We start from the raw sequence: 19,792 nt of genomic DNA on the forward strand, positions 1-19,792 counted from the left end.
AGGATTTTATAACCATATTAATTGTAACTACGCCGTGCCTGATTTTTAAACTAATTTATACACCTCTCAAATACCTTTGAGAGTTTTCTCGCTCGTGTCCATTAAGCATTACGTGACAACATTTTATATGCCCGTCGACAACCTGCATTTCTTTCCCGGTTCGCTTCCATAGCCATTGTCTAGCTATGAACAAACTACAAGACAAGAGTTGTTTGATTTTAGAGTTATCTCTCCTAGATGAGTTGCTGTCCCCAGTTGACAAGCTTCATCTACCCGGGGTTCGAGCTCTGGATTTAGCAATCAGTCGCAATCCTGCCTGACCACTTAATCCCCTTATAGTATGAGTGTAATCCGTGTTTCTTTCAGGCTTTTTTTTCTCCGGGGGGGGGAGGGGGGTCGCACTTGAAACGAAGAGATGCCTGAAAGAAAAACTGAGTGTAATCGAACTGGATTGTTAGCCGCGTAGCCTTCACATTCCGACATCTAAGGCGGGGTTTTCCGTTTTTTCCGCCGTCTATTTATAAACAGAAATGTACTTTCTATAAGCCCCTCCCCCCACTCACACATGTTTATAAGCTTTTACATTTTAAAGCCGCCTCCCATCCTTGGCTCAACCCATCCCTCCCTCATCTCAGCACGCCACGGGGCTTAGAACTAAGATTATAACGACATACAATAATCCCGAGTGATTTAAATTTAGAGCTCAAATCGAAACTAGCGAGTCAGATCTGTTTATCTTCGTTTTGTCCAAAGTCGATTCTCCTCAGCGGATTTTTTTTTTTTAATTACAGAAATAAATTTGGTCCAAAAAATAGTTCAAGAAAATTTTTTGTGTGTGAAGATAATAGATTATATAACGAAACGTCATTTAAAAAACAAACAGTATTGTTTTCAAAGGATAAGTCTTTAATTTATTTTTAAATCAACTCTTACAATTTTTGTAGTCAGGATTAATTTAATGCGGGGATTGGGTAGGGGATGTTCAATGCCTTTTATCCATACTGAACTGTTAAAATTAAAAGAACATTTTTGTAGCTTGTTTTCCAATATTAGATTCTCTTGTTTTGTTAGACAGAAATTTAATTATATTTTTGCCACTTATGTAATCTTGGCCGTGACTTTACGTAATTTTAAAATTTCCGCACTATTTGATGAGTTTATTATTTGGTTTAAGTTCTAGTTGTGTGCCTACAGTGATGCTTCGTGTTTGTGTTGATTTTGACAGAAAACCTATAGTCTGTTATAGCGTGTGGAGCGGCCTTAGACAACAAACTACAGTTAATTACACGATTAGAATAAAGCAAGATTTTTAAAAGTTTGAGGCTATAGACGTCGACAAAAGATTTAAGTCATAGAAACAAAATTAAATTAACGTAATCGAAAACTTGAATTTTTAAGCTTGAATGCGGGTATAAGAAAATCTAATTAAAATTAGGCTTAACTTAGTTTTAAAACGGAATTTGTTTTTGCAGAAGATGAAAAGGAGCTAGTCAATATTGTAGGTGAATCATATTAAACTTAGCAGGAATCGGAGCATTTAGAAACATAAACAACATAATTAAAAAATTATTTTAATTTGCAGAAATTAAATTATTTGGAAATAGATAAAAACTGAAAATTAATTTTCAGGAGTCTGAGGATCCAGAAAAATAACTTTTTTTAAAAAGGGGAATTTTTAAAATTACAGTGACGGAAAAGTTTAGTGTCACGAACAGTGAATTTTCAGGGATCAACAAAGAAAAGAATCAAAGTTTGACTTTTAGGAACCAGCAATTCAATGTCAATATATTTTATTTATTTATTCAATAACGGTAACAACAGCAGGCACTGAGGCCTTTTTTATATTGGCTGTTTTTTTTTAAACATAATAACAACATTATAATTTAAAAAAAATGATTTGTAAAGACATAGTAGTTAAATAGTATTCAAAAATTTGGAACAAAGAAATAGTATTACATCTAAGAACAATGTTGATTTTCAGAAATCAGCAAGTCTTAGAACAATATGGATTTTCTGGAATCAGCTAATATAAAAAAAAATGGTTTTCGGGAATAGGCTTGTATTGAAGTAAAATGATGATCTTCAGAAATCAGCAAATCTGAGAACAATTTTGGATGCTCAGTAACCTGAAATCTAAAATAAATTGATTTTCAGAAATCAGCAAATCTATAGAAAAAAATTGATTTTTAGGAATCAGCAAATCTAAAAGTAAAATTATGATTTTCAGGAATTAGCAAATCTAAAAAAATAAAATAAAATTATGATTTTCAGGAATTAGCAAATCTATAAAAATAAAATTATGATTTTCTGTAATCAGAAATCTTTTTAAAAAAAATCTTTGACTTTCAGGCATCGGTCTGTGGGGTATGTCCTACATTGGCTGGATCCACAAGAAGGTCAGCATCCTCCACGCCTTCGTCTTCGCTGCCCTCATCTCCGCCGTCGACCCCGTGGCTGTGCTGGCCATCTTTGAGGAGATCCAGGTCAACGAGATCCTGTACATCATCGTCTTTGGCGAGTCGCTGCTCAACGATGGCGTCACCGTGGTGAGTTTTGTTTGGATGAAGGAAGTCACGTGTTTAGTGGTTCAGTGCTTGTGTGACGGGGATCGTTGGGTAGTTGACTTATTAATTAACGAGCCAACCCGCGGCGTATCATATGCCGCTATTTAGTTGTTTTATTCTCTACTTTTCAGTAATTCATAATTTGTGAATTCGACAGCTCCAATGCTGCCACTGAAAATATTTGCTTTAAAACGCTATCAGTAGGTCGTTAAGGATGATACTACCCCCACCCTCCTTTTCCCCAACCCCTACCCTACAACCCCCCCCCCCGTGAAAACAGCCTCCTCTTAGTTACCTCCCCTAAGTTTAAAATCGTTTCAAACTAAATTATCTGCCCCTAATAGCCGTCACTAAACCCGGCTCTACGTTTGTAAACATTTAGCGTGAACCACAGCTCACCAGACCATGTAGGGGTGGGGTGGTAGGGAGTGCGCTTACAGCTTGTTTTCTAGCGTCTCCAAAAAGAGAATTATATATATAGATAGATGTTCGACTTCCCACAATGTGGTGTGTTTTTTAAGGAATAGCTGAAGCCCCATATTTGTGTTAGTCCGTGTTTCTTTCAGACATTTATTTTAACCGGGAAGGGGGGGGGGGGCACTTGAAATTTTTGGTTGGGGAGAGGGGAGCGGACTTAAACTTTGAGAGGAGGGGGGACACTGGTTTAAGTATATATTTTGTAAAATCTATTCCGTTCGATGGGGTGGTGGTGGGGGGGGGGGGTGGTAAACGTGGTTCTGGGAGGGAGGAGAGGTGCCCCTCCGAAGAGATGACTGAAAGAAAATCAGACGTTCGTTTGAATTACAGTTTACTTAAAGCACCAAAATCAGCAAATCATTTTTTTCTATTAGGTGTAGTGCTAGGATTTGTTTGGAGTAGACTCTAGATATTATTCAGTTCCGGTGTTTTGGGAAGAAGTGCAAACACATTTTACATGTTTAGTTAAAATAGTAAGGTTTAAAGTTGTTGTTTTTAAAAATCAGAGTAAGAATTCGCTTTTTTTAAATCAACAAATGTATAATCTGTAATTGTTTTGTGTTTTTTCTTCTTCTTCGTTTTTGTGGTTTCAAAATCACAGTTGAGTATAGGTTATTTACTCACGTAAGTTTTGTTCTACTAAGTTCTACAATTAAGTTCTATAATTAAGTTCTAATTAAGTTAGGAAAATAACACTTTTATCCCTTGGAATACTCCTCCAGGTTATTTATAGAATGATGGAGGGCTTTACGGAGATCGGGGAAAGTAATCTAGAAATCATCGACTTTGCCACTGGGGTTCTGCAGTTTTTCATCGTCTGTTTGGGCGGCACGCTGATAGGTGTCATTTATGGGCTCGTCGGCGCCTTCATCACTAAATACACGGATCATGTGAGAGTTATCGAACCTTTGTTTATATTTGTCCTGGGTTACCTCGCCTACCTGACGTCAGAGATCATGGAGTTATCTGGCATTTTAGCGTGAGTAGATTTTTTTTTTTTTTTTTTTTTTTTTTTTTGCACGAATAATTTTACAATTGGAATTTTATGTTTTTAAAGTGTATTTCGCATACAACTGAAATGTCTGCTTTTTTAAGGGGGGGGGGGGGAATCTGCCTACTCCCTTCCCTACACAAAAAACGTGTCACTGTATAAGGCTTTTCAACATAAGTAGCGTCGTAAGATGTAGGGGGAGGACGTGGGGGGGGGGGGGGGGGGAGGGGGAGGACTGGGTACTTTCCGAGCGGGCAAATCCATTTAGGGGATGACACCAAATCGAAAAAAAATCGTCAAATTTACTTTTAAAACAATGTTTTATCCAGCTAAAATAAAACAAAAAACGGTAAAGTGTTGACACCAGAAACGACAATTCTACGTCGTTAGAGGGTGTGTGGATGGAGGTGACACCCTCGGTTGCGGCACTGGATGACACCCGATATAATGACGCCCCTGCTTGACACCTTTAACACAATGGGCTTTAACCACACTGAAATATTTTCATTGTTTACCGCCCTTCATCCGGGGTTTTTTAATGGGCTAAATTAGTAATACTAGTATTAGGCTTAATTAGAAAGAAGTTGTACTGTTTGAGGTAGAAAAATGTCAATTTGTAGGCAGATATGGAGATAATAATCGTGTGTATTATAAAAAGGATCATGCTGTATAGACCAATAAAAAGATAGTTATCGTTTGTATTATAACAATGGTCTTGCTGTATATGCCGATATAAAGATAGTTATCGTTTGGAGTTATGACAAGGGTCATGCTGTACTGGCCTATGTGGAGACAGTTATCCTTTTAGATATAACGTGTTGTATAGTGTATAGTGAAACAGTAGCAGTTAGGGTTATAAGAACTGTCGTATCGGAGCTGGGGTAGATAGTTGTTAATGATGTCTGTTGTATATAGGGAGAGTAATAGTAAACTATCCGTTTAAATCTGTCTGTACTTTAGGGCAGATGAAGTAGAGTCCGTCTATATCTATGACCCTGTGATATAAGTAACCTTTTCGAATCTGGATATCCATGGCCAGATGAAGATGAAGTAGAGTTCACCTGTTTCTGTGACCTCGGCTTACAAAGAAATAGTGCAGTCGACACTATGCGCAACCGCCTTTACTTTCCCTAATGCGAGTAATGTACCCATCAAAGATTGGGCTCAAGCCCGAGATTCGAACAGGAAATTTTCGGGTTAGCGGTCATACGCTCTAACATCCGACCACGCCGTCCCATGACCTTTGGGATATACATAAATAAATTCACCTATGCGCAACTGCATTTACTTTCCCTACTGTGAGTCAGATAGCCTACCCATCAGTTTCAAGCCTCAGATCCGAACTCAAAACATTCGTGCTAGCAGTCATACGCCCTACCACCCGACCACGCCGTGCCATCAACAAAACTCCAGCACAAAAAAAATCTTTCATTTCCAGCTTAACCTTTGGAGGTATCATCATGAGACATTACACCGAGGCCAACATGACGAAGAAGTCGACGACCACAGTGAAGTACTTCATGAAGTTGATGGCGAACATCTCAGAGACGATCATCTTCATGTTTCTTGGACTGTCCACCGTCATCGACTCGCACGACTGGCAGCTGGATTTCATCCTGTTTGCTATTTTGTTTTGTTTGATCTTCAGAGTAACAGGTGAAGTTGTTGTTTTTATTTAACTGTTTGCTATTTTGTTTTGTTTGATCTTCAGAGTAACAGGTGAAGTTGTTGTTTTTATTTAACTGTTTGCTATTTTGTTTTGTTTGATCTTCAGAGTAACAGGTGAAGTTGTTGTTTTTATTTAACTGTTTGCTATTTTGTTTTGTTTGATCTTCAGAGTAACAGGTGAAGTTGTTGTTTTTATTTAACTGTTTGCTATTTTGTTTTGTTTGATCTTCAGCAGGGGCGGAACTACTGTGCCGCCAGACCCCGCAATGCGGGGGGGGGGGGGCCCACGAAGTTTAGGGGCCCAATTCCGACCAAAAAAACAATGAATTTTCTTTTCATAAATAATGTTTTTCGTGCACCTTGATAGCGGTTTTGTAAAAAACAAACAGGTCTACTATAGCAGTGATTGTTCTACAGTAACTAACACACACTGTTGCGTAGGAAAATATAAAATCTACAAGAGCTCTACTTTGAAAGATGGGCAAACGTTCACACTACTTCCATGACTTACTGCCCTCTATTAAAACACGGGTGCCCATATTACTCATTTAAATAGTTTTGTACTATGTAAATTAAAGAGCCATTTATTCTCTTAATTATTATCTAAATAAGACATACTAAAGAATCATATAGCTATAAAAATGAATGTATTCAAAGCTAATAATATAAATACAAAAAAAATCATAAAAATAAACATAACGCGAGAAACCATTGCAAAATCAAGCTTACGTGTTTATATAATTTTGACCAGCCAGCATTGTTGTCACAATTTTCGGCAAACATAAAGGCGTAATACAAACATTTGTAAAACGTGATTATTGTTGTCTGGTTCGTTATCTCAGAGTGGTTATACATTGCAATAAAATAGATTAAAATACTCAGGTAAGAGACTATTTAAAATTTAGAGAAGCGGGCTACTTATATATATGTATGTATGTATGTATGTATGTATGTATATATATATATATATATATATATATATATATATATATATATATATATATATATATATATATATATATATATTATATATATATGCATATATACATATAGGGGGCCCAAAAAATTTTTTGCGGGGGAGCCTTTTTTTTCTAGTTCCGCCACTGATCTTCAGAGTAACAGGTAAAGTTGTTATTTTTATTTAACTGTTTGCTATTTGTTTTGTTTGATCTTCAGAGCAACAGGTGAAGTTGTGGTTTTTATTTAACTGTTTGCTATTTTGTTTTGTTTGATCTTCAGAGTAACAGGTGAAGTTGTTGTTTTTATTTAACTGTTTGCTATTTTGTTTTGTTTGATCTTCAAAGTAACAGGTGAAGTTGTTGTTTTTATTTAACTGTTCTGATGTGTTTTTGTATGTTTGTTATTATGTCTGTTTGAATCATTTTCTGTTCGCCAATCTATCTTGGCTGTTTGTCTAAATTCGTTTCTGTTCTTTTTTATCTAACCTAGCTTTTTTTTGTTTATCTTAATATTTTTTTCTGTTTTTTATTAAAAATTTTTTTATCTAACCTCGATGTTTTGTTTATCTAAATATTTTTTTCTGTTTTTATTTTATCTAACATGCATGTTTGTTTGTCTAAATCACTGTCAGTGTTACGTATGTTTTTTGAGGCATGTTAGAAAAAGTTTTAGATCCCCTGGGATAGTTAGGGTGAGTTATGGTTAGTGGCGTGTTATTGTTTTAGTCGCCCTAATATTAAATGGAGGTATAAAGTTAGGGCGATTGTTATGGTATTTGGTTAGAGGTAAAGTGAAAGGAAAGTTCCCTTTTCGAAACCTGAAGTAGAGTTTAACTGTTTCTGTGACCTCGGCGTATAAGGGGATAATGCAGTCAGTATTATGCCTTGTCGCCTTTACATTCAATAACGTAAGTTAGGTACTTATCAGAGCTGGGTCGACTCAGCGACGTTCTACTCTACTGCCTGAGGATTAGGGGAAAAATACTATACAACATTACAATTAAGTTTAACATTATGATTACGGTATTCAGTTTTAACTGAGGCTTAATTAATTAAGGTTTATTTTTTTTATGACTAAAGGGTGGTCTATAAATGACGTCACGCTAGTAAGGGAAGGGAGAGGGAGGTCAGTAATTTTGTGACGATATGTGATGAATGGGGGGGGGGGGGGGGAATTCAGCTAGTGTGACGATAAACTTTAACATTTTAAAAAAGTAATGTTGTAAACTAAATTGTAGCCGTTATTTCGTGTTTTTGAAAGCTATTTTCTGTAAATTTTAATAGAAATTGCTTAATATACTCAATGATGAACGAGCCCAATTAGGTAAATATATTTTAGAAAGAAAACGATGGTTTTAAAAAAAAAAAAAAAAAAAAAAAAAAAAAAAAAAAAAAAAACATCGATTTTACAGGAGGATGTTAACTGAGGTGTGACGTCATTATAGGTGGGTGGGAATATTATTATTTTTTTTTTGTGTCGATATGTTACGGAGGGAAGGGTGCAGGTAAAAATCATCAAAAAACTCAGGCGTCATGTATAGATGACCCCCCCCCCCCCCCCCACTTCCTTAAACAAAATATCTAAAAAAAATTGTTTCGGTAAATGTATCTTGTTTTCTGTTCTTTAGGTGTTGTGTTTTTATCGTCCATGGTCAACCGGCGCCGTCTGATTCGTCTGTCCCCCATTGACCAGTTCATCATGTCCTACGGGGGTCTGAGGGGTGGGATCGCCTTCTGTCTGGCCCTCCTGCTCGACCCCGGTATGCCGGACCGTGCCATGTTCGTCACCACCACCCTGGTCATTGTCTTCTTCACGGTCTTTATACAGGTGAGTGGGGGTTATAGGGGGTGGGGGAAAGGGGGGGGGGTTATACTGGCTGGGGGGGGGGGGTCAGGGGTTTTACTGGCTGGGGGGGGGTCAGGTGGTTGTACCGGCTGGGGGAGGGGGGTTATACTAGCGGGGGCGGGGGGGGGGGGGTCAGGGTTTTATACAGGCTGGGGGGAAGGGGTTTGTACCAGCTGGGGGTCAGGGGTTTATACCGGCTGGGGGGAAGGGGATTGTACCAGCTGGGGGTCAGGGGTTTATACCGGCTGGGGGGAAGGGGATTGTACCAGCTGGGGGTCAGGGGTTTATACCGGCTGGGGGGAAGGGGATTGTACCAGCTGGGGGTCAGGGGTTTATACCGGCTGGGGGGAAGGGGATTGTACCAGCTGGGGGTCAGGGGTTTATACCGGCTGGGGGGAAGGGGATTGTACCAGCTGGGGGTCAGGGGTTTATCCTGGCTGGGGGGTCAGGGGTTTATACTGGTTGGGGGTCAAGGGGTTATGCTGGCTGTGGGGGGAGGGTCAGTGGTTTATACTGGCTGGGGGAGGGTCAGGGGTTTATACTGGCTGTGGGGGGGGGGCGGAGGTTATACTGGCATGGGGGTCAAGGGTTTATCCTGGCTGGGGGGTCAGTGGTTTATACTGGTTGGGGGTCAGGGGGTTATGCTGGCTGGGGGGGGGGTGGGGTCAGAGGTTTATACCGCTATCTGGGGGAAGGGGAGGGTGAGGTGGGGTCAGGGATATAGACCTACTAGCTGGGGGGATATAATAAGGAGATTAAACTAGCTGTGTGGGGGGGGGAGATCAGGGGTTTATACTGGAGTGGCTGGTGGTGGGGGTAGGGTCAGTGGAGCTTCTCCAACTTGGTATAGGGGGAGAGGGTGAGAGCTGAAGCCCGCAGGGTGAGGGGATACAGGGGGGAGGGCGTAACAAAACTCCAGGAATATCAATTTATGAGAAGTGACATATTTTCTTGAGATTTATAACGCTAACATTTACAGCCTTTAAAAAAAGGATCGATGTAAGCCAATATTGTTAAATGTACAGCGTTTTAGTATAAGAAGGTGATGAATTTTTTTAAATTTCACCCTAAAGTCAGTATAACTTAGATAGAACATAGAGTGCCAATTGTATAAACATACATAAAAGTATTGCAACAACTCACATATCACTGGTGTTTTATTTCATCCTTAACCCATTCGATATTGTTGAACAACACAGTGCAATTTGTGAAAACATACATAAAAGTATATCATAAACACACATATAAATGTGTTTAATTTATCCTTACGCCCATACGATATTGCTGAAAAACAGTTCATTTTGTCAAAACATATATAAAAGTATCTCGTAAAAACACATATAAATGTGTTTATCCTTAAGCCCTTAAGATTAGTTTAAAAAAAGAGTGCAATTTGTGAAACCGTAAATAAAAGGGTTGTACGTGGTTTGAAGATAACAACACTATGGGCATATCAACATGTTGTTTTGTTGTTGTAAGCTGATCATGCATGGTCTCCTGTGTTGACGTGGGGTTAAAGTACAAACAGTGGTAACAGCCGGTGGTGGGGTCAAGTCTTGTGATTGATTGTGTGGGTGGTCGGGGGGGGGGGGGGGAGTGGAGGAGGCTAGGTGTGAGAAAGTGGAGTTGGGATGGATTGTATTTATGGGAGTATGGGGGTGGGGTGGTGAGGTTGAGGCTAGGTTTGTGGGGGAGGGTGGTTAGTTGTGATGAATTGTGTTGGGGGGGGGGTGAGGGTAGGTTTGTGAGGGAGGGGGGAGTTGGGATGGATTGTGTTTGTGGGGGTAGGGGGTGAGGGTAGGTCTGTGAGGGAGGGGGGAGTGGGGAGGGATTGTGTTTGTGTGGGTAGGGGGTGATGAGGTTGAGGCTAGGTGTGTGTGGGTGAGTTGGGATGATTGTGTTTGTGGGGGTAGGGGGTTAGGTGTTTTAGGGGGGAGGTGGGATTGATTGTGTATGTGTGGGTAGGGGGTGAGGTTAGGTGTGTGAGGAAGGGATAGTCGGGAGGGATTGTATTTGTGGGGGTAGGGGCTGAGGGTAGGTAGGTGTGTGAGGGGGGGGGGGAGTTGGGTGGAATTATGTTTGTGGGGGTTAAGAGCTAGGGGGTGAGATTAGGTGTGAATATCTGTATGTACATTACGTCATTAAAGGATAATTGTAAGGGAATATATGCTAGTGAAATATAATGACTAGGACATATTTTACAGTAAGTAAGTTAGGAATGTAAGAAAAGTTATCTATAAATTATATTTCTAATTGTAGGTTATGTGTACATATTAAGTAATGCACAAAACAGTATAGGCCTTCTAAGCCATTCATTAAATAAGCACTAAACAATGCAAGAAACAACATACTAAATAAATAAACAAAACATCAAATAAAAACAACAATGTACTAAAAATAACATAAATAAACATTAAAAACATGTTAAATAAATACTAAACAATGCAAGAAACAACATACTAAATAAATAAACAAAACACTAACTAAATACAACAATATACTAAACAATATCATAAATAAACACTAAACAATATGTTAAATAAGCTCAAAACAATGCACTAACAACAAGCTAACAATAACTACATTGAAACACAATAGTTCTGTAAGCTGGGGGTGTATTTGCCAATAAAAATAATTTTGCTGAACTTTGTTTATTGACTTTTTCAAGCAATAGTTCATATGATTGATTATGCTACATTAATAGATACGCTCATCCTATAGGGTATAACAATCAAACCTGTTGTCAATGCTTTAAAAGTGGAGAGGGCGGAGGAGAAGGATCCATCCATGAATGAGATGCTTCACAAAAGGGTGAGTGGTTTTTCTTTATGCTTGTTGGTGATGTGTACTAGTGTAGTGTGCTCATGCAGGTGTTGGGGATGTGTAAACATGTAGTGTGCTCAATAAGTGTTGTGGATGTGTACTAGTGTAAAATGCTCATGTACGTGCTGGTGATGTGTACTAGTGTAGAATGTTCGTGTAGATGTTGGGGATGTGTAAAATTTAGAGTGCTTGTGTACTTGATAGATGTGTTCAAATGTAGGGTGTTTGTGTACATGTTGTTGTGTACTAGATAGGGATATGTACAAAATAGAATGTGTGTGTACTATTTTTGAATGTGTACAAATATGATGATGAATTTTTTTAGGATTCATGCATTGAAAATCATCAGAAAACATTCAATTTAAAAATAGTGCATCATAATTAAAAAAAAAATTTTTTAATCTTTCTATACTCAAAGCTGGATTGTTCCTTTAAAGGTACAAAAGCTTGAATAGACAGATTACTAATAAACTATGGCCTGGATATTTTGTTTTGATGAGGTCTGAAGTGCATGGATGCATCATTTGTAAATCTAGATCTATATATTCAAGTTTTCTTTTGATGTTCTCTTATATCTTATCAATTAGTGGGGAGGTGGGTGGAGGGTGGGTTAAATAAAATTGATGATTGATTCAGTGGGCATTGGCCTATTCAATTTCTCCTGTATATGATGGTTACAGAGGGCTTATTAATAATGGAATTAGCTGTATCATTTCTTATGTGATTCTTATGTTTAGAGTAGAGGGATCAATGACACCTGACACCCTCCATGATTTTTTTCTCCAGGGGGTGGGGGCCGGGGGGGGGGGGGGTCAACTAAGAGGCTCATTTTATGTTTGCTTTTGTATAATTTTCACATTCATTTTTATTTTTTGTGGGTGAGGGTCAGTTAACTCCCCCATCCCCATTCATTTAATTTGAAATAATAGAGAACAATAATATAAACTGTAACAATATTTTGTTACAGAAAATAATTTACTTTAAATGTTTGTGTGAGGTCAAATGTAAAATAATGTGTGTGGTACACTGGCTAAGACCTCTCATTTCTATCAAAAGAAATAGCAAACAGAAGTGTTTATATGATTGAAACAGGTCACTGTGACCTGTCTTGCAAAAAGTAATGCATGTGTTAAGAATCTGTCTAGACCAGATATGTATTGGGTACATTTATTTCCCTAGATACTTTCCACACACACAGCCAACAGCTGAACATAAGATACCATAAAATAGGTTAACTATGCTGTATAGAAAAAAAAACCTAAAGAAATTGGTCAACAAAAGATAGCATGAATGTTGTTTTAATTTAATTTAGAGTTTAAACATATTGTATCACTGATAAATAAAATATTGTTGTGTCTTTGATAAAATAAGGAGTATAACATTTATTTACTTGTTTACTAATCTGGCATAAATGTTGTTGTAATTTAATTTATAGTTATTATAGTATCACTGATGAAAAAAATATTGTTGTGTCTTTGATAAAAAAGGAGTAGGCCTATAAAATTTATTTAGTTGTTTACTTATCTGGTTATTTTTTATGCACATCTTAATTAAGTAAACTTCCTAAGATTTGGTTCAGTGTCTGTATGCATTGTATATAAAGGTTCAACGTCTGAACTAGATCCTACTTTTTAATGAGCTTCTTTGACTCTCATCTTTCAGTTTATTGATCATTTGATGGCTGGAGTAGAGGACATTGTGGGCAAATCAGGACACAATTCTTTGTTTCATAAGTAGGTGCCAGTCAACTTTTTAAAACATTTAATTTAGCCTGCAGTTTATATAATATAGGCCTATTTTTTAAATTTATGTAATAAATAACATGCCTAATAAAAATATTGATTTTTAAAAATTTAAGTATTGTTGCAAGATCAATGTAGATTAAAAATTTTTAGAGGATATCTAGACTTGTTGGGCAAATCTGGACACAATTGTTTGTTTCATAAATAGGTGCCAGTCAACTTTTTAAAACATTTAATTTAGCCTGCAGTTTATACAGGCCTATTTTTTTATTTATTTTATAAATAAAAGGCCTAATAAAAATATTGATTTTTAAAAATTTAAGTATAGATCAATGTAGATTACAAATTTTGTAGAGGATATCTAGACTTGTTGCACACTGCAAGTATATATTTTCATGTAAATAAAATTACTTTAGACTTAACTCTCTGGGCCAATTAAATAAAACATCAGATACACTCTAACAGGTTTGACTACTACAATTCCAAGTACCTGAAGCCTTGGTTGCTACGAGAGAACCCCAAGTCCCAAGACACATATATTGTACGCGGGTTCACCAAACTCAACATGCAGGACGCCAAGGCAGCGGCCAAGACTTTCCCTGGGATTTCAAGAGACCCGTCCTTTATTAACTTTATGCAGCACAGCCATTCTATGGCCAACTTACTTAGGTTAGTAGTCTGGCCATTCTGTGGCCAATTTACTTAGGTTAGTTGTCTGGCCATTTGATGCCAATTTACTTAGGTTAGTTGTCTGGCCATTTGATGCCAATTTACTTAGGTTAGTTGTCTGGCCATTTGTGGCCAACTTATTCATGTTAGTTTTCTGGCCATTCTGTGGCCAACTTACTTAGGTTAGTAGTCTGGCCATTTGATGCCAACTTACTAAGGTTAGTAGTTTGGCCATTCTATGGCCAACTTGCTTAGGTTAGTAGTCTGGCCATTTGATGCCAACTTACTAAGGTTAGTAGTCTGGCCATTATTTGGCCAACTTTTTTAGGTTAGTATTCTGGCCATGAGATAGTCAACTTATTTAGGTAAGTTGTCTGGCCATTCTGTGGCCAACTTATTTAGGTTAGTAGTCTGGCCATGAGATGGCCAACTTATTTAGGTTAGTTGTCTGGCCATTCTATGGCCAACTTATTTAGGTTAGTAGTCTGGCCATGAGATGGCCAACTTATTTAGGTTAGTTGTCTGGCCATTCTATGGCCAACTTATTTAGGCTAGTAGTCTGGCCATTAGATGGCCAACTTATTTGGGTTAGTTGTCTGACCATTCTAGGGCCAACTTTCTTAGGTTAGTAGTTTCGCCATTATGTGGCCAACTTATTTAGGTTAGTTGTCTTACCTTCTGTGGCCAACTTGTTTGGGTTAGTTGTTCGGCCAAAGTATTGTTAGTAGTTCAAAAGATTAAAATTTAAAGAATAAATTTCTGCATTCGGAAAGTAGTATGGAAATACATAAAAGCTAACATTTTGCTTTTGGTAGTGAAAATACAATTGTACTTTTATCATAATTTGGACCATACACAAAACAACAGAATAACAGAAAAGCTGTTATGAAGTTTTACAGTAGCTGTAAGTGTGATGGTTTCCTTGTTTACAATTTTACAAATATATTTTTGTTTTCAGTCGTCGGGCAACTATTGGTGTACCAAATGATGTTGTGCTCAATTTACCACCAGAGTTTGCAGTGAATGGAGATAACGTGGCCATGCAGAATGTTCTAGAGGAGTCTATGTTCAGTCCTCGGAGTACTGTAAGTTATTTTTTCATACTGTTTTTTTTATTACTTTTTCCTGATCTTCAGACATGGATATTTATAGGTTTCACTGTAAACAGAATCATACATCAGCAAATTAAGTGCAGTCTCAAATACAGGTGAACTCTGCTTCACCTGATTTATTGACTCTGGTACTGAAGTTGTTTCAGTTTTTTTTAATTTATAAAAAATTAACTGTTGTACTATTTTTAAGATTAGCAATACCTTAGAAAGTTTTATTAAGAAATCTAACTTAGTGATGTGAAGTAAGCTGATTATGTAACATATTATCTCAGTTCTTCTTCTTTGTTCTTAATCATACTCTGGTGATTTCTCCCCACATAATTCAGCATTACTTGTTAACCTGTTGTGTGTCTATAACCCGTTGACTCTGAATTCTAACTGCTTTTCTTTCTGGATCCGCTTCTATAGCCTTTGTCCATCTAAAAACAATATGCAAAGACACACTTGTTTTGTTTTGGAGTTTTCTCTCCTACATGAGTTTCTGTCCCCAGCTAATGAGCCTCATCTGACTATGAGTCTTTTTAAAAGCTCTATGACTGAATTTTTAATTTATTAAGCTACTAAAAGTTGAAGTTGTTTACCTTTATTAAAATTCAGCTAATGACATTTAAAAAAAAATGCTTTAAATCTTTCATCTATGCAGTGGGTGAAAGAACGCAGACACACACTGGCTGAGGTTCACAACCACCCACCCTTCAGGCACACAGAGAGGGAGCACCTGCGACAGTTCATTAGCGACATCCAGGGCAAGGCCAAGGTCGAGGGGGCCAGGAACGGCGTCTACGCCACCAGCACCGACCTGAAGAAAGAGAGGAGAAAAAGTTTGACATCCACCAATCCAGCGGCGGATGTTAAAGTTGGGGACACGGCGGATACAGAGGAGAGTGGTGAGTTGACTTTAAAGTCCCAATTACAGAGGTGTAGTGTCCCTTCCCGGCGCCTGGGGACAAACTTTCAATTTTGCGCCCCCCCTCAGGAACAATCTTTTAATTTTCAATTTGCACCCCCTTCCATATATTTTTTATATTTATAATGCAAAACTGCAGCTAAAATGAGATTTTTATTTGCTTTTACAACCAATTTTGGCGCCTCTTAAGGTCGGCACCCAGGGACATATGTACCCCCCCCCCGCCCCCTCACTACGCCTCTGCCCAATTGTACAATGTATTAGTGAGTTGACTTTAAAGACCCAATTGTACCATGAGTTAGTGAGTTGACTTTAAAGACCCAATTGTACCATGAGTAAGTGGGTTGACTTTAAAGATCCAATTGTACCATGAATTAGTGAGTTGACTTTAAAGACCCAATTGTACAATGTATTAGTGAGTTGACTTTAAAGACCCAGTTGTACCATGAATTAGTGAGTTGACTTTAAAGACCCAGTTATACCATGAGTAAGTGGGTTGACTTTAAAGATCCAATTGTACCATGAATTAGTGAGTTGACTTTAAAGACCCAATTGTACCATGAGTTAGTGGGTTGAGTTTAAAGACCCAATTGTAACATGAGTTAGTGAGTTGACTTTAAAGACCCAATTGTACCATGAATTAGTGAGTTGACTTTAAAGATCCATTTGTACCATGAATTAGTGAGTTGACTTCAAAGACCCAATTGTACCATGAATTAGTGAGTTGACTTTAAAGACCCAATTGTACCATGAATTAGTGAGTTGATTTTAAAGACCCAATAGTACTGTGAATAAGTGAGTTTGACTTTAAACTCTGCATTGCTCCATGAACAAGTGAGATGACTTTAAACACTGCATTGTCCCATGAACTATTTCATTGACTTTAAACATCCAAATGTGCAATAAAATAGTGATTTGACTTTAAACACCATTTTATTCAATGAACTAATTTTTAAACTTTAAACACCAAATAGTCATATTATAAACTTGTGAATTGACTTTGAACACCTCATTGTCTGATAGAGTACTGAGCTGAATTTAAACACCTTTTCGTTCAAAAGATTAGCTTAGTCTCTTCTACAAGGACTAGGAGGTGGAAAGTTGAAATTTGATTAAATGGACCACACATTTTTTTAAAATCTTAAATATGAATGAGGGTTATGTGGTGGGTGAGGTAGAGCACACAACCGCTAACCCAAAAGTCTCAAATTCAATTCCCAGAAATGAATCTAACATTTTAGTGACTAAACCCAACACGGTTGGGTACCTAATTAAGCTGAGAAAAGTACCTGAGCATATTTCTAACCAAAAAATCTTCTCATATATGAGACCAAATACACTCTACTTCACCTGACAGTTACATCACTACTGCTAATTTACACACGTTTATTTTTAAAAGGTGTACCTGTTATACGCTGATCTTATATACATTTCACATTACCTGTATATCAAAGTTTTCAGACATTGCATGATGTATTGTAGCAAAGTTGTATTGGCTTTAGAAAAACGTGGACATGTTTTATATATGGTTGTTATTAAAAAAGAGCTTTTGTTTGGGAATATATCAAGCCACTTTTATTTTTATTTTGCTGAAGCCATGAAAGCAAAATCTACTTCCTCTGCCCTATGAAGGTATTGTTAGACCTGAAGGAATACTAGGCATGTAATAGTTTATAGGCCTACTCTACTTTTTAAAGTCAAATAAATTGCTTACTACATAAAATGATTGATATAATTAACTTTAAGTAAAGTCAAATTTTAGTCCAAAAAAATATCTGAATTAATCTTATATGTTTAAAAAAGTATTTTCATCATGAATATTATCAAATACAAGTAGATCTATATATTTTTTTCTTTTTTTACTTTCTCGTATATACGAAGTATAGAGAAAGTATTGTAATCGTGCACAAAAATCATTTGAAATTTTAACAATTTTCACCGTATTACACCTCAGTCCTTCATCACATCCGAAGTATAGAGGACTTATTTTAATCGGGCAAAAATTATCAATCCAGATTTATCAAAATTAAGAGGTTTTATGCGTAATCCAGTCTGAAAAACTGGACTTTGCAATTCTGTCCGTATGTCTGTGTGTGTGTCTGTGTGTGTGTGTGTGTCCGTGTGTAAACACGATAACTTGAGTACCGTTACAGCTAGGTTGATGAAATTTCATATATAAGTATTTTATCAAAATCGTAGATCCGTATCAACTTTTGAGCGATTTCCGATAACCGGAAGTGGTACTTTTCCTACTTTGAATTTTTTAAAAGCCTATAACTTGAGTACTATTTCAGATAGATAAATGAAATTTCACATGTAAGTAAAAGATCTAATTCTCTACCTTCTGTTAAATTTTGAGTAATTTCCGTTGACTGGAAGTAGTAATTTACGCTACTTCCGATTTCTCAAAAAACTAATGTAAATTTTTAAAGTACTAATAATATTGCGCACTATTATACGCGTTTTTATTCGGCGTTTGCTTGGTGCGCAATGTTTTTTTTATGAGATTATATTCTATTTTTAAAAGTTTAAGTATTTAAAATGGATTAAAAATCATAACTATATCCCCAGTTACCATCCCCTGTTGTTTTATATAAGAATATTCGAGAAAGTTTAGGGGAGATCACTACCGGTTTATCTTTCTTATATGATCATTTATTCAGAATTGTATATCTAACTTGAAACTTGTTTAATACTTTGTAACAGCTATAAATTACAATAGAACCTTTAAAACATTTCAAACTACCATTGTTTGTCTTAAAACTTGAAGCCAGTATACTTTAATCTGATATTTCTAGATCTCGGTAATTTAATCATATAAATGCAAGTGTGTTAATAATTTAGAATTGTTTTGATACATGCCTGCCATTCTTTTGCGATAAAAAATACACAAATCTCAAAACGCTGCCAAATTATTTTTCTTTATAACTACTCTCGCTTAACTCCCTTACGCTTGCACGCGTTTAATCGAAGCCAAACTGTAACCAGGTGTATCATATAATTATGTTACAACATTTATTTCAGCAAAATAAATATTCAGAGCGTATTTAAAAGCTATTAAATTTAACGGCGTTGCAAAGGCCTTTATTCAGAGTTTCTTTCAGGCATCCCCCCCCCAGGGTGATGTGACACTCTCCTCTTTCTACGAGTAAATCCACCGCCCACCTCTCAAAACTGCCCCCCCCCCTCCATTGGAAATCGTAAATGAGGTCCCCCCCCCCCTTCCCCTTCCCCTGGAAGTTTCAAGTGTCCCTTCCCCTCCCCTTCCGAGCAAAATATCTGAAAGAAACCCTACCTACATTTATTTACATTTTTTCCTAAAATTAAAATAATTAAATGCTCAGTGCAGAGTTTCTTCCAGGCATCTCTTCGGTGGGGGGGGGGGGGGATATATATTTAACAGTGTCCGCCCCCCCCCCCGAAGAAAGTCTACCGCCCTCACCCCCCCCCCCCCCCATAAAAAAATATTCCAAGTGCCCCCCCCCCCGGAGAAAATAGTCTGGAAGAGACTCTGAGTGCTTTTCCGCTGAGGAGGTAGGGGGCGGGGGGGGGGGGGGGTAGGGAGAAAGCTGTCTTCTTATGAGTGGGATGATAGAGCAGTGCCAACCTCCCCCCACCCCCTTCCCACGCCCCTCTTGAAGGAATACCTAAAGGAAACTCTGTAGGGGAGGGGGGGGGGCACATCACGTGATGCTTTAATTAACAGCGCTGGCATAGTCGCCTTTGTAATAAAAAAAAAACACCCAGTGATTTGATCTTATAGCCAAGCTACCATCACGCTATCCCATCCGACAAAAAAACAACAATAACAAAAAACAACAGTACCAGACAGCACTCAAATATTGCATAACTTTTCGTGCGAGACAAACTTCCATCATAGCTATAATCTCGCGGGGGTAATTTTGGTACGACGTTAAGTTAGTGTTAGATTGGTGTTAGAATAGTGGCAGGTTAGTGTTAGGTTAGGTTAGGTTAGAGTTAGTGTTTGGTTAGAGTTAGGTTAATATTAGCCGTTAGGTTAGTGTTTGGATAGT

General features: G+C 37.5%; 1 protein-coding gene across 1 annotated transcript in view; it reads left to right on the forward strand.

Annotated features, from left to right (window-relative positions):
• LOC131939913 (sodium/hydrogen exchanger 2) overlaps positions 1–19,792 on the forward strand; it is a 76,317-nt gene that overhangs the window by 14,254 nt on the left and 42,271 nt on the right. Inside the window, exons 3-11 of the mRNA XM_059298449.1 lie at positions 2,350–2,546; positions 3,764–4,020; positions 5,471–5,688; positions 8,288–8,487; positions 11,227–11,316; positions 12,991–13,061; positions 13,536–13,739; positions 14,698–14,824; positions 15,495–15,738. Coding sequence (XP_059154432.1) covers positions 2,350–2,546; positions 3,764–4,020; positions 5,471–5,688; positions 8,288–8,487; positions 11,227–11,316; positions 12,991–13,061; positions 13,536–13,739; positions 14,698–14,824; positions 15,495–15,738 — 1,608 coding nt within the window. The remainder of the gene's footprint in view (positions 1–2,349; positions 2,547–3,763; positions 4,021–5,470; positions 5,689–8,287; positions 8,488–11,226; positions 11,317–12,990; positions 13,062–13,535; positions 13,740–14,697; positions 14,825–15,494; positions 15,739–19,792) is intronic.

The sequence above is a fragment of the Physella acuta genome, unplaced genomic scaffold, assembly GCF_028476545.2.
Source record: "Physella acuta isolate Inbredline_101_S28 unplaced genomic scaffold, ASM2847654v3 ptg000301l, whole genome shotgun sequence".
Taxonomy (NCBI): Eukaryota; Metazoa; Mollusca; class Gastropoda; family Physidae; genus Physella; species Physella acuta.